This window comes from Drosophila miranda, assembly GCF_003369915.1.
Source record: "Drosophila miranda strain MSH22 chromosome Y unlocalized genomic scaffold, D.miranda_PacBio2.1 Contig_Y3_pilon, whole genome shotgun sequence".
Lineage (NCBI taxonomy): Eukaryota > Metazoa > Arthropoda > Insecta > Diptera > Drosophilidae > Drosophila > Drosophila miranda.
In genome coordinates this window covers 7,053,395-7,066,796 of record NW_022881625.1, presented here as the reverse complement: position 1 = coordinate 7,066,796, position 13,402 = coordinate 7,053,395, and the positions used below count along the sequence as shown (strand labels likewise).

General features: G+C 48.2%; 1 protein-coding gene across 1 annotated transcript; it reads right to left on the bottom strand.

The window, feature by feature from the left end:
- Positions 1-7,191: 7,191 nt before the first annotated feature.
- Positions 7,192-8,519, bottom strand: LOC108153682 (cysteine and histidine-rich protein 1 homolog). The gene is made up of 2 exons (XM_017283800.2): positions 7,625-8,519; positions 7,192-7,555 (listed from the first exon to the last, which is right to left on the bottom strand). The coding sequence occupies exons 1-2, from the start codon at positions 8,381-8,383 to the stop codon at positions 7,232-7,234; spliced, it is 1,083 nt and encodes a 360-aa protein (XP_017139289.2). The 5' UTR covers positions 8,384-8,519; the 3' UTR covers positions 7,192-7,231.
- Positions 8,520-13,402: the final 4,883 nt, after the last annotated feature.

Sequence of the window (13,402 nt, the reverse complement as noted above, 5' to 3'; positions counted from 1 at the left end):
AGCGTTTTTAACAATGAAAGTCGAGAGGCTGTTTATAATTCACAATTTATTTGCATATGTAAACCAACTTTTCGCGTATGTACATATGGGGATGATTGGGGCGAACGATTGATGCGAGGATGTTAGTCTAATAGCTGCGACGATTAGCTCAAGACTGCCCATGCAAGGGCTGACGGGCCAAATTGCCGGGCCCTATGCAGCAAGCTTAGACGCGAGCGAGAGCGTATGATAGCCCGAGAGCGTTAGAGCTGCTCGGGGACGCTGTTAAGCCGAGTCCGAGAGATTGCGACATAAGGAGACGAAAGAATTCCGCTTTATGCGCATATGCGGTAGCAAATGATCTTTGCAGTGGGGGCATTGGAAACGACAACACCAAAATGCATTTCCTTCGGGCCACCATTCAAGAAATGCGCTGGAGTTAGAACATCTAGATCGGCAGGGCTCTCTGAAATTGAAACTAAAGGTCTTGAATTAATCACTGCCGTGATGTGGCACAACAGCGTCCGCAGCTCGTCAAATCCAAGAACCGAGTTGCCTATCGCACGGTAGAAGTGGTACTTGGCCGTCTTCACTGCAGCCTCCCATAGACCACCAAAATGAGGGGAGCGCGGAGGAATGAAATGCCAGTCTATAGCCTCGACCAAGCAAAAATCCAGCAGCGCCTTCTGATGGTCATCGCTGAGGACCAGGCGCTTTAATTCCATCAGCTCATTTTTAGCGCCGACAAATTTGGTTGCGTTGTCTGACCAAATTTGCCGCGGCTTCCGTCTGGTACATATGAAGCGCTTTAGTCCATGTAGAAAAGCAACTGTGGATAACTCCTTTATAAGCTCCAGATGAACAGCCTTGGTAGCGAAACAAATGAAGACGCAGACGTAGCACTTGATTGGAGCTTTGTTGCGTGCCTCCGGTTTGTAGAAAAACGGCCAACAGAAGTCCACGCCTGTGATCTCAAAGGCATGAGAACCATCGAGCCGCTCCTTTGGAAGATCAGCCATTATATGCTCCAATACCCTGGGCTTCAGTCGAAAGCATCTTACGCACTTGTTTACTGCCTTGTTTACCGTCTTCCTCCCCCCAATAGGCCAATATTGGGATCGAATTAGTCCAAGCAAAGCTCGAGGACCAGCGTGCAGATTCCGCTCATGAAAATGGGAGATTATTGCAAGAGTCAGTGGATGGCTGCCAAGATGATGGGATTACGGCCATCAAAATCCAACGAAGAGTTTTTCAGTCGACCATCTACCCTGAGAAGTCCAAACTGATCCATGAATGGCGATAACGATGCGATTGAGCTCGATGAGGAGACTGCTCCCCTTGCCCGCAGTGACTTCATGTCCTCCCATAGCTGAGTACGCTGGACTAGTCGTAGCAATACCTGGGTTCCATGTTCAATGTCTGAGACAGTGAGTCCGGGGCGCCGAATTCGGTTGCAAAACTTGTGAATGTATCCGAAAACGCGTTGCAAAGAAGCAAATGAATTCGCATACTTGGAATCAGCAATAATGTCCATGTAGGGCGATTTGACCAGAAGAGCCTTCCGACGAAGTTCAAGGGCTGGCTTATCAGGTAGCACAGTGGGTGGCCAGTCATCTGAGGAGTCGCAAAGAAATGGAGGACCATGAGCCCAAAGAGGTGACTCATTAAGCTCAGTCGGACGAGCGCCTCGAGACAGAATGTCGGCTGGGTTTAAAGCTGTGGGAACATTGCGCCATTCGGTCATTTCCTGAATCGTTGAAACTCTATTTGCAACAAAAATATTAAGTCTTGACGGTTCGTCTCGAATCTAAGAGAGCGCAGCGGCAGAATCACACCAACACTAACACCTTCCCTTGAAGACATTCATTCCAGCTATCTCAGATATGAGCCTAGCAACTCCGCTCCACAAAGCTCCAACTTTGGTACTGTAAGTGTCTTCAAAGAAGCCACACGAGATTTGGCACAAAGTAAGTGACTGCTGAAATGCTGACCCTTGGACACGACATAAATGCATGCACCATGAGCCTCGATGCTGGCATCGCAAAATCCGTGAATTTCCAGCGTAGAGTCTGGAAGGAGTACAAGCCGAGGAAATTCAAGTCGACGAATCTGACCAAAACTGGTGCATATTTCCTGCCACTCGGTGTTCAGTGCGACTGGAAGGCTTTCATCCCAGGACATATTCTCTTGGCACAAACGCTGGAGAAAGATTTTGGATTTAGTAATTACGGGACCAGCTAGTCCGAGAGGATCGTAGAATCGCGCTATGGATGACAAAACAGAGCGCCTGCAGGAATTCAAAGAAGATTGAAGGGCCGAGAACGAAAATAATAGTAGATCAGAAACCGGATCCCACGCAAGTCCTAAAGTTTTAGTCACATGGCTGCCATCGTCGAACTTTACAAATGTTTCCTGGTCCTCTTCCGGAACTCCATCCAGCACAGCACGGACGTTCGAACACCATTTCCTCAATCTGAACTGACCTCTAGACAAAATTCCTGTAGTTTGCTCCCGAACTCGGATAGCCTCTTCCTGAGAGCTGGCTCCAGAAATCAAGTCATCCACGTAGAAGTCACGGCGAAGGATTTCAGCTCCAACTGGAAACGCCATCTGCTCGTCCATAGCCAACTGATTCATCGCTCGCACAGATAAATAGGAGTAAGTAACGGTTTCCAATTGAAACACACGCAAGTCTTCTTCCCTAGAGTTTCTCCACAGAATACACTGCAAGTTGCTATCCTCGGTCGAGACTCTTACACAACGATACATCTTACAGATATCTCCCGTAATCGCAACGGCGTATGACCGAAATCGAGCAAGAATATGAAACAGTTTGGGTTGGATTACGGGACCAGCCATTAAAACGTCGTTCAGGGAATATCCCGATGAGGTTAAAGCGGATTCATCAAAAACGACGCGAAGCTTGGTCGTAGAACAATCTTCCTTCATGACGCAATGTTGCGGCAAAAAACATCGGCAGTTTCTGATTGACTGGGTATGAACCTGAGACATATGGCCTAAATCAAGGTACTCCTTTATAAATGCTGCATACTGAGATTTATTATCAGGGCGACGATCTAACTTTCTCTCAAGGGTCAGGAATCTAGGAAGCGCTTGATTGTAAGATTCTCCAAGGAGATCCAAATTATATTTTGCTAGCAGCCGAACACAATAATCGCCTTTATGTAGTCGACGGAAATGCTGCACAAAGTGTGCATCACAACCTAGCTCTTCTTTGGTAGACTTTATTATTGGTTCGATGCAATTTTCTACCTCCCAAAACCTCCGAAGAAGCACCTCAAGCCGATCCTCTGGACTATTATCCTCAGCAGCTACGGGCCGAGCGCGAGAGACCACCAACGAGGAACCTTTTAAACGCGAACAACCTCCAGACACAACCCATCCTAAACGCGTTTTCTGAATTGAAGGCAATCCTGGCAGTAGCTTGACCTGACCAACACACAGGAGTTCGAAAAACAGACTTGCGCCAATTAGCAGATCGACGCGCTGCGGCTTATGAAACTCCAAAGCTTGGCTGTCGACCGGTTTTGCTAGAGGCTACAATAGCAGTGGTGAGAGTTGAGTAATCCAATGAGCCAGAGTGCAGGCTAATGTTGACAGAAAATCCATCCGTGACGAAGCTAGAGTCGCCTATTCCCGAGACTGCAGTCGATGATTACATTTTTCGAAGCTGAAACTGATTCGCGAAACGAGAAGTTATTAGATGCAACTGGGAGCCGGAATCCAGCAACGCTCGGCAGGGAACTAAAACTCCGGAACGATTTTTGACTAAGACCGTGGCCGTGGCAAGTAAAACAACACCATTCCTGAGATCTTGGGCAATAAGGGCAGTCGCGGTAGCCGCTGAAGTAGAGGGCTCTGTGGTATGCTCAGACGGCGTAGACTCAGACAGCGCAGACTGAGATGGAGTATACGGCGCTGATTTCCCTTGGACTGCGGTATCTTCAGGGCTACCAAAATGAAGGAGGGTATAGTGTCTACCCCCGCAGGTACGACAGTTGCTCGAGGTGCACTGAAGTAATCGATGCTCTGTTCTGAGCCAATTTATACACAACGAAAGCCGCTTGGCTTCTTTATGGCGATTTGTGGGGGACAGCGCTTTAAACTTCTGGCAGTGCTGGACCTCGTGAGCACCATCGTTGCACAGCGCGCAGCGTGCTACGGTTTGGTTCGTTGTAACCAATGTGGACCTAGAATTATTATGCTTTCTACTTCTGCCCACCTGATTGCTCAACGCATAGCTTGCCATAGAAAAGTCCATCGTCTCCAATGATCTGCATCGCTGCTCCAAGAACGAGGCCATAGATTCCCACGACGGAATTAAGTTTGCGAATGCGGGGTCGTTGAATCGTTCCTCCCATTTCTCTTGGCTCGCTGGATCCAGTTTTCGGAGAATTTCATGCACGACAATGCATCCTGCGATCTGCTCAGTGGTGCCCAAACCCTGGAGCGCGCGCATATGTGAATTTAACTTGTCTGAAAGCTCCCGAAGCATGACCACTGACCCAGGTTCCACAGCCTGGAGCGCCAAGATCTCATTGATGTGTGCCTGAAAGACCAATCGCCGATTATTGAATCTGTTTTCCAACAAATCTAATGCCACAGCATAATTGCCATCTGAGATTTCCAGCGACCGAACAGTCTCCAATGCCGAATCCCGCAGACAGGAACGCAAATGCTGGAGCTTTTCTTTAAGTCCGGATGGCTTTCGATGATGGTGGCAAACATTGAATAAAAGTCCGTCCAGTTCGCATACCCGCCGCTAAACGTCGGCAATTGTATAGGAGGCAGGGATGGTACTTGTCTACGGTGAGGTAGAAATTGCGAGCCGGCAAACTCAACCATAGTGTTTCCTCCAGCCCAGGTAGAATGAAACGGCATGCGGCCGCTACTCTTAGCCATTTCCCTTATAATCGCCGCCTCCAGCGAGCTGGAAAGTGACTAAAAAATGTCACACAAACCTCTGTGAATTTCGCTTCGATCCAATTCCTCAAGCTCGCCCTGAAACATCTCAAATTTGCCGATCAACTTCTCGACTTTCTCTTGCTTTACCACGAGCATGTAGTAGTCATAGTCCGACGACTCATTCTGCCAAGCGGTAGCTAACCTTTTTATTTTCTCGCATAATTCCGTTGACTTAAGCTTCAAAAAAGACACCCTGTTTTGCTCACTGGTCATTGGATTTTCGTTAGCAGCATTAATTTCCATGGTAGCGGCAGCGTTAGCAGGAAGACCAACGTCTCTAGCGGGAAGATGATCGCAAAGAGTAACACGAGCAATAGACGATAATAACCGAGCACAGCAAGCGAACAGCTATGTACGAACTGTATATACAAAGGCGACCGGTGTAAGAAACGTTTCTTGCGGGAAGATGATCGCAAAGAGTAACACGAGCAATAGACGACAAGAACCGAGCCCAGCAAGCGAACAGCTATGTACGAACTGTATATACAAAGGCGACCGGTGTAAGAAACGTTTCTTGCGGGAAGATGAACGAAAAGAGAAGCGCAAGCCAACAGTTACGTGCACTACCGAATATGCAGGGGAGGCCGGTGTATATATGTATGGATAACTTATGTGGTCGGTGACACTGGTTGAGATGGCAATTAGTTTAGACCTTTGAATGCTATATTAGTTTGTGATTAAACTGATGGATTAATTATTGCACAATCAGGTCGGGGTCACCAAATGTTAAGCTATTAAGCGCTTTTAATAACAGTTGCAATATTTAATTTAATGAAAGTCGAGAGGGCTTATAAAATTCACAATTTATTTGCACATGTAAGCCAACTTATCGCGTATGTACATATGGGGCGAACGATTGATGCGGGGATGTTACTCCAATAGCTGCAACGATTAACTCAAGACTGACCATGCAAGGGCTAGCGGGCCAAATTGCCGGGCCCTATGCAGCAAGCTTAGACGCGAGCGAGAGCGAAGGATAGCCCGAAAGCGTTAGAGCTGCTCGGGGACGCTGTTAAGCCGAGTAAGAGAGATTGCGATATAAGGAGACGAAAGAATTCCGCTGCATGCGCATATACGGTAGCAAATGATCTTTGCAGTGGGGGCATTGGAAACGACAACACCAAAATGCATTTCCTTTGGGCCGCACCACTGGCAATAATTTAAAATATTTAAGCTGCTTGACCCGACAGATTGCTAAAATAAAATTAGTTTAGAAATGAACCAAGGCTAAATATCTTATATCGGAACCATGCAACCTCGTCTGACGGAGATGTGACCCACCGCAGTCTTTGTTGGAGGGATCCTGACTGTTAATAGCTGGCCCTGAAGGATCATGGTAGGGTGGGCGTTCTCGCCAATGGTCGATACCGCAGCCGAGAAAGATCTGACAGGTGATCTTCTTCGTTTACGTATCCATGCTGATCTGTCCCTTTGACCCCTGTATTCTTATCTCGACCATTTGCCAGAGCTCTAAATGGGTAGTAAAATGTCCTCCATGCCCACACCCCGCCGACCTACTCCCGTTTAGTTATCATCAGCTCCTATAACCTGTACGTCGTAAACTACATAGTCTATAACTCTACTTTGAGCACTCTACTTCACTCCACTCTCTTATCTGAGCGGACCGGGACTTACGCTTCTAAGCACTTGACCTTGATAGTGGCGCCGGTGATAAGCCCGGCTCTCGGTTTCATTTCGGCTGCGATGCAAAACGAGCTGTCGCTATGAGTACTCAAGTCAACGTTCTTCAGTAAAGAGCAGCACCAGTAAAACAAATTAAAAACCAAAAATGGCCAAGATTGCTTTGATCTTCTTCCTATTCGCCCTGTTCGCCGTAAGTGGAGATAGAAGTGGTCGAAAAGGAACAGTGACTGATTGTGGTTTTACTGTTACTCTGCTTTCAGGTGTGCATGTGTGCTCGCGTGCCTCGTGAGGAGCCCACCAAGCCAGTTGAGGCTCAGCTCAACGACCTGCTGGCAAAGGTCAAGGACAACGAGGATAGCGTTAAGGTAAGTCTAGCCGACACTAACAGACCAGACAAAAACGTATGCCTAATTTACTCGATTGCTTCTTCCAAGATAAGGCCAAGGCTGCTGCTGAAGAAGGTCTTGCTGCCTTCCAGAAGTTCTCCAACACTGTGAACGAGCAGATCCAGAAGGCGCCCAAACCCTAAAAATGCAGCTCTAAAGCAACAAATTTAAAAATCAAATCAAAAGATGTGCCCAATAAAGGTTTAAACTACAATTTAATGGTTTTTAGCGTCAGCTCAATAATGCAAAAACATCCACAAACGGAGCTGGATCCGGGTCATGCCAAACAGCCGGTACAGGGCCTGAGGTCCCGCCAAGGGAAGCTCCTGGCGGTTTGCGCACTTGCTGGTTGAATCGAAAATATGGCGGTAGATACGCGGGCGTATGTCGTGCAGCTGCTTGGCGCTGCAGACACTCTGCGGCATCTGGATCAAATGGTCGACCATGAGGGACACTCGTGGGGTAGTCGATAGCAACAGCTGGCCGCTGACGGTGATTTTTTCCCCAGCTCTTTTCAGACGTAGACGCAGCACCCAATCCTCCTCAAAGGCACGAATCGTCTGTGTGGATCGGGACAAGAGATCATCAGAGGTATGCTGCAGACGAGTTCTGGTTCTCCAAAACCTTACCTCAGACTCGAGGGTCCGTGGTTGTAAATCCTCTGAGCGGTGTATCCACTTCATTTTCAAGGTGAAAAATTCCACCCGGCTAGCACTCAGCACCCGATGGAGCTGCAACACGGGCTTTTGGGCCCCAAGCTCCTTGTCCTCGACATGCAGCAGAATATCTAGGATCTCCTTTCCCTGCTTCTGGGGAAACCCACAGTCGGAATCATGTGAGACGCTGTCCTTGTAGGGGCCCTTCCAGGAACAGCCCAGGCAGTGGTACTTGCAGCAAACCACACGCCCCTCACAAACGAACTCCAAGTGTCTTGAGAGATCTTTCCTATCTGAGAACTGGTCATTGCAGCTGGGGCAGCTGATGGGTAGCTCACAGAGGGTCTGGCGCACCACTAGATTCTGCTCCTGATCGTAGTTTCTAATGAGCGATCGACAAATGGGGCAGCAGGAACGCGTGTTATTGAAGATGGCAACAGCCAGAACGGCGGTCTTGCAATCCTCACACATGATATGCCCATGGCTGCACTGATAGAAGTCGTGTGGTTGTGGAACCTCGCGGCACACAACGCACACCAGTATGTTATGCAGTCGCTCGCGAAGATTGGAGACGCCACCACCCGAGGACCCGCCGACCTCACCCTCACTGCTGTCCATAGTAGTCGAAATCTCATTCAAAGTACTTTCATCTTTAATTGCAACATCTGACAATCGCTGCCTCTTGGCGGCTGGGGGCTGCTCGTTGTTGTGACTGGGGTTGGCATTCGACATTCTGAAGGGTATTTCAGCCAGCAGCCTCGGCCTGGCTTTACAGTATGTGTGCGTGCTTTATTCAACAATTCTGATTGCCTGTTGTTGCAGAGTGAACTGATAGTCTGGTGTAAAGTACGAGCACAAGGTTACGAGTTTTCCAAGGCCAAGCTGGTTCCCTGAAAATTATAAATTTCAAAACAGAGGATACACTCAGAGAAAAACGGCATAGTAGGCACCCATGAATAGTTTAATTTAATGGAATGCACTTTGATCTACACATAAATGTATTCAAAAATATTTTTAATGCGGCCCAAGGCGTTCAGTGGGTCTGGTGGGGTGGTGTCTCGGTGGGCTGGTGGGGTGAAAAGTAACCTCTTTGACCGCCAAAGTGCTCTGCTATCGCAAACAAGATTACGGTGCCTATTAGTCCATGTGTCATGTCAAATTAGATTTGTTGCTGACATGTTTTTATACCCGATACTCAAAATGAGTATTGGGGTATATTAGATTTGTGGTGAAAATGGATGTGTGTAACGTCCAGAAGGATTCGTTTCCGACCCCATAAAGTATTTATATTCTTGATCAGCATCAATAGCCGAGTCGATTGAGCCCTGTCTGTCTGTCCGTCCGTCCGTCTGTCCGTCCCCTTCAGCGCCTAGTGCTCAAAGACTATAAGAGCTAGAGCAACGATGTTTTGGATCCAGACGTTTGTGATATGTCACTGCTACAAAACTATTTCAAAACTTCGCCCCGCCCACTTCCGCCCCCACAAAGGACGAAAATCTGTGGCATCCACATTTTTAAAAATACGATAAAACCAAATCGTAGAGAATGACCATATCTTTTAGACTGCAGAATCTGAATTGGATCGTATTATTATTATAGCCAGAATCAAGAAAACAATTTCATTTTTTCTCCTAAAAACTGTGATGGACCTATTTCAGGCTGAGGCAAGCTCAGTCACGTCCAGGGTCAATCCACAAGAAATTTGTGGAAATTGGATGGAACCTTAAGGGCGTCGTCAGGGGCGGTCTATCGTAGAGAGGTGGATCGGGGCTAGAATGGGCGTCGCTCGTCGTGTATACGAAACGGCTGCGTGGACTCGGGGCGGGGTGGCGTCGGTGCCTCGACTAATTGGGGTGAACTTATGCAATCGGGTGTTTTTACTTTGATAATTCGACACTTTATTGTAATTCTTAGCAGTTTAAATGAACTTATTTTAATTGGTCGCCGATGTCTTCTTGCGAGTTCCGGGTACCGCGTCTGTACTCCGGACCGGGTCTCTGCGTAAGTTTCTGGTACACCGTCTGTAAGCTTCTGGTACACCGTCTGTACTCTGAGCCGGGTTTCTGCGTAAGTTGCTCTTTGGTTATCGTCGCCGTCTTTTTATAGACCCGTATTGCTGGGTCGGCGGGTTTGACAAATGCACTTCCGCGTCGCGGTGCACTTTGCCGTTCTTGGTGATCGTCGCAGATTTTCACGGCGTCGACTTTCCTCCGTCGATGAACCCGGAAGACCGCACTTGGCCGATGGCTTGGCCTGGAGTGGGGAAAGTTCGCGTGACCTGATGTCTTTGGTCATCGGTGGTTGCTTGCGGAGTGGGGCGTTGGTTGCGGGGTGTGGTGCGATGCTCTCATTATAAGTCGGGGGACGGATTGTATCGAAACCGTTTAGGTTCGTTACAAAACAAAACGACATTCGGGGCAGTCGGGGTCGGGCAAACAAATAGCTGTGAAAAGTGGATTTTTCTCCACGCCATCGGAGCGTATCGGAAGCAGGATAAGGCTATGGTGGATAATGCCAAATTGTTGCTTAGACACTTTCGATACGAGTACGAGTACTGACAAACATCCGTGAACCGCTCCTTATGTAAATACGAGTATACATATGTACCTATATAAATATGTATATATTGAGTATAAATAGATCGATTGGCATTTCTGTGTGCAATTCCTATGGCATTTGTTAAGCTATTAAGCGTTTTTAACAACTGTTGCAATTTGAAGTTAATGAAAGTCGAGAGGCTGTTTATAATTCACAATTTATTTGCATATGTAATCCAACTTATCGCGTATGTACATATGGGGATGATTGGGGCGAACGATTGATGTGAGGATGTTAGTCTAATAGCTGCGACGATTAGCTCAAGACAGCCCATGCAAGGGCTGACGGGCCAAATTGCCGGGCCCTATGCAGCAAGCTTAGACGCGAGCGAGAGCGTATTATAGCCCGAGAGCGTTAGAGCTGCTCGAGGACGCTGTTAAGCCGAGTCCGAGAGATTGCGACATAAGGAGACAAAAGAATTCCGCTGCATGCGCATATGCGGTAGCAAATGATCTTTGCAGTGGGGGCATTGGAAACGACAACACCAAAATGCATTTCCTTTGGGCCGCACCACTGGCAATAATTTAAAATATTTAAGCTGCTTGACCCGACATACTCCCCCCGTTGGAAGCCTGACTTTCAACAGCATCTTTAAGGGGCAGCAGGCACAGCTTGTTGACGGCGCGCTTGGTGATTCCAGATGACGTCTTCAGCACAGCAACTCGGGCAACGCCATCTCGTCCAGGCAAAAGCTCGACCACTCTCGCCAGTGGCCACTTCATGGGAGGAAGATTCTCATCCTTGACAAGAACCAAATCTGCGACTGCTAAACTTTGAGCGCTGCTGCAGTGACGTTATGTACTCCGCCTTCCACCGGGACCAAAAGAGCTGCTGCAGGTACGAAACGCGCTGCCAGCCGTCCAGGCGATCGAAGTTTAGCTGCGTGACGTCAGGCTCAGCGAACGAAGCAGGAGGGCCACCATTCAAGAAATGCGCTGGAGTTAGAACATCTAGATCGGCAGGGCTCTCTGAAATTCAAACTAAAGGTCTTGAATTAATCACTGCCGTGATGTGGCACAACAGCGTCCGCAGCTCGTCAAATCCAAGAACCGAGTTGCCTATCGCACGGTAGAAGTGGTACTTGGCCGTCTTCACTGCAGCCTCCCATAGACCACTAAAATGAGGGGAGCGCGGAGGAATGAAATGCCAGTCTATAGCCTCGACCAAGCAAAAATCCAGCAGCGCCTTCTGATGGTCATCGCTGAGGACCAGGCACTTTAATTCCATCAGCTCATTCTTAGCGCCGACAAAATTGGTTGCGTTGTCTGACCAAATTTGCCGCGGCTTTCGTCTGGTACATATGAAGCGCTTTAGTCCATGTAGAAAAGCAACTGTGGATAAGTCCTTTATAAGCTCCAGATGAACAGCCTTGGTAGCGAAACAAATGAAGACGCAGACCTAGCACTTGATTGGAGCCTTGTTGCGTGCCTCCGGTTTGTAGAAAAACGGCCCACAGAAGTCCACGCCTGTGATCTCAAAGGCATGAGAACCATCGAGCCGCTCCTTTGGAAGATCCGCCATAATATGCTCCAACACCCTGGGCTTCAGTCGAAAGCATCTTACGCACTTGTTTACTGCCTTGTTTACCGTCTTCCTCCCCCCAATAGGCCAATATTGGGATCGAATTAGTCCAAGCAAAGCTCGAGGACCAGCGTGCAGATTCCGCTCATGAAAATGGGAGATTATTGCAAGAGTCAGTGGATGGCTGCTGGGCAAGATGATGGGATGACGGCCATCAAAATCCAACGAAGAGTTTTTCAGTCGACCATCTACCCTGAGAAGTCCAAACTGATCCATGAATGGCGATAACGATGCGATTGAGCTCGATGAGGAGACTGCTCCCCTTGCCCGCAGTGACTTCATGTCCTCCATAGCTGAGTACGCTGGACTAGTCGTAGCAATACCTGGGTTCCATGTTCAATGTCTGAGACAGTGAGTCCGGGGCGCCGAATTCGGTTGCAAAACTTGTGAATGTATCCGAAAACGCGTTGCTAAGAAGCAAATGAATTCGCATACTTGGAATCAACAATAATGTCCATGTAGGGCGATTTGACCAGAAGAGCCTTCCGACGAAGTTCAAGGGCTGGCTGGCTTATCAGGTAGCACAGTGCCGCAAAGAAATGGAGGACCATGAGCCCAAAGAGGTGACTCATTCAGGTCAGTCGGATGAGCCCCTCGAGACAGAATGTCGGCTGGGGTTAAAGCTGTGGGAACATAGCGCCATTCCATTTTTTCGGTCATTTCCTGAATCGTTGACACTCTATTTGCAACAAAAATATTAAATCTTGACGGCTCGTCCCGAATCCAAGAGAGCGCAACGGCAGAATCACACCAACAGTAACACCTTCCCTTGAATACATTCATTCCAGCTATCTCAGATATGAGCGTAGCCAGCAACTCCGCTCCACAAAGCTCCAACTTTGGTACTGTAAGTGTCTTCAAAGGAGCCACACGAGATTTGGCACAAAGTAAGTGACTGCTGAAATGCTGACCCTTGGACACGACATAAATGCATGCACCATAAGCCTCGATGCTGGCATCGCAAAATCCGTGAATTTCCAGCGTAGAGTCTGGAAGGAGCACAAGCCGAGGAAATTCAAGTCGACGAATCTGACCAAAACTTGTGCATATTTCCTGCCACTCGGTGTTCAGTGCGACTGGAAGGCTTTCATCCCAGGACAACTTCTCTTGGCACAAACGCTGGAGAAAGATTTTGGATTTAGTAATTACGGGACAAGCTAGTCCGAGAGGATCGTAGAATCGCGCTATGGATGACAAAACAGAGCGCCTGCAGGAATTCAAAGAAGATTGAAGGGCCGAGAACGAAAATAATAGTAGATCAGAAACCGGATCCCACGCAAGTCCTAAAGTTTTAGGCACATGGCTGCCATCGTCGAACTTCAAAAATGTTTCCTTGTCCTCTTCCGGAACTCCATCCAGCACAGCAGGGACGTTCGAACACCATTTCCTATATCTGAACTGACCTCTTGACAAAAATCCAGTAGTTTGCTCCCTAATCCGGATAGCCTCCTACTGCGAGCTGGCTCCAGATATCAAGTCATCCACGTAGAAGTCACGGCGAAGGATTTCAGCTCCAACTGGAAACGCCATCTGCTCGTCTATTGCCAACTGATGCATCGCTCGCACAGATAG

Coding starts and splice junctions, on each gene's coding strand:
- LOC108153682 (XM_017283800.2), bottom strand. CDS start 8,383: ATGTCGAATGCCAACCCCAGTCACAACAACGAGCAGCCCCCAGCCGCC. Junction 7,556..7,624: donor CACGGACCCTCGAGTCTGAG/GTAAGGTTTTGG, acceptor CGATCCACACAG/ACGATTCGTGCCTTTGAGGA.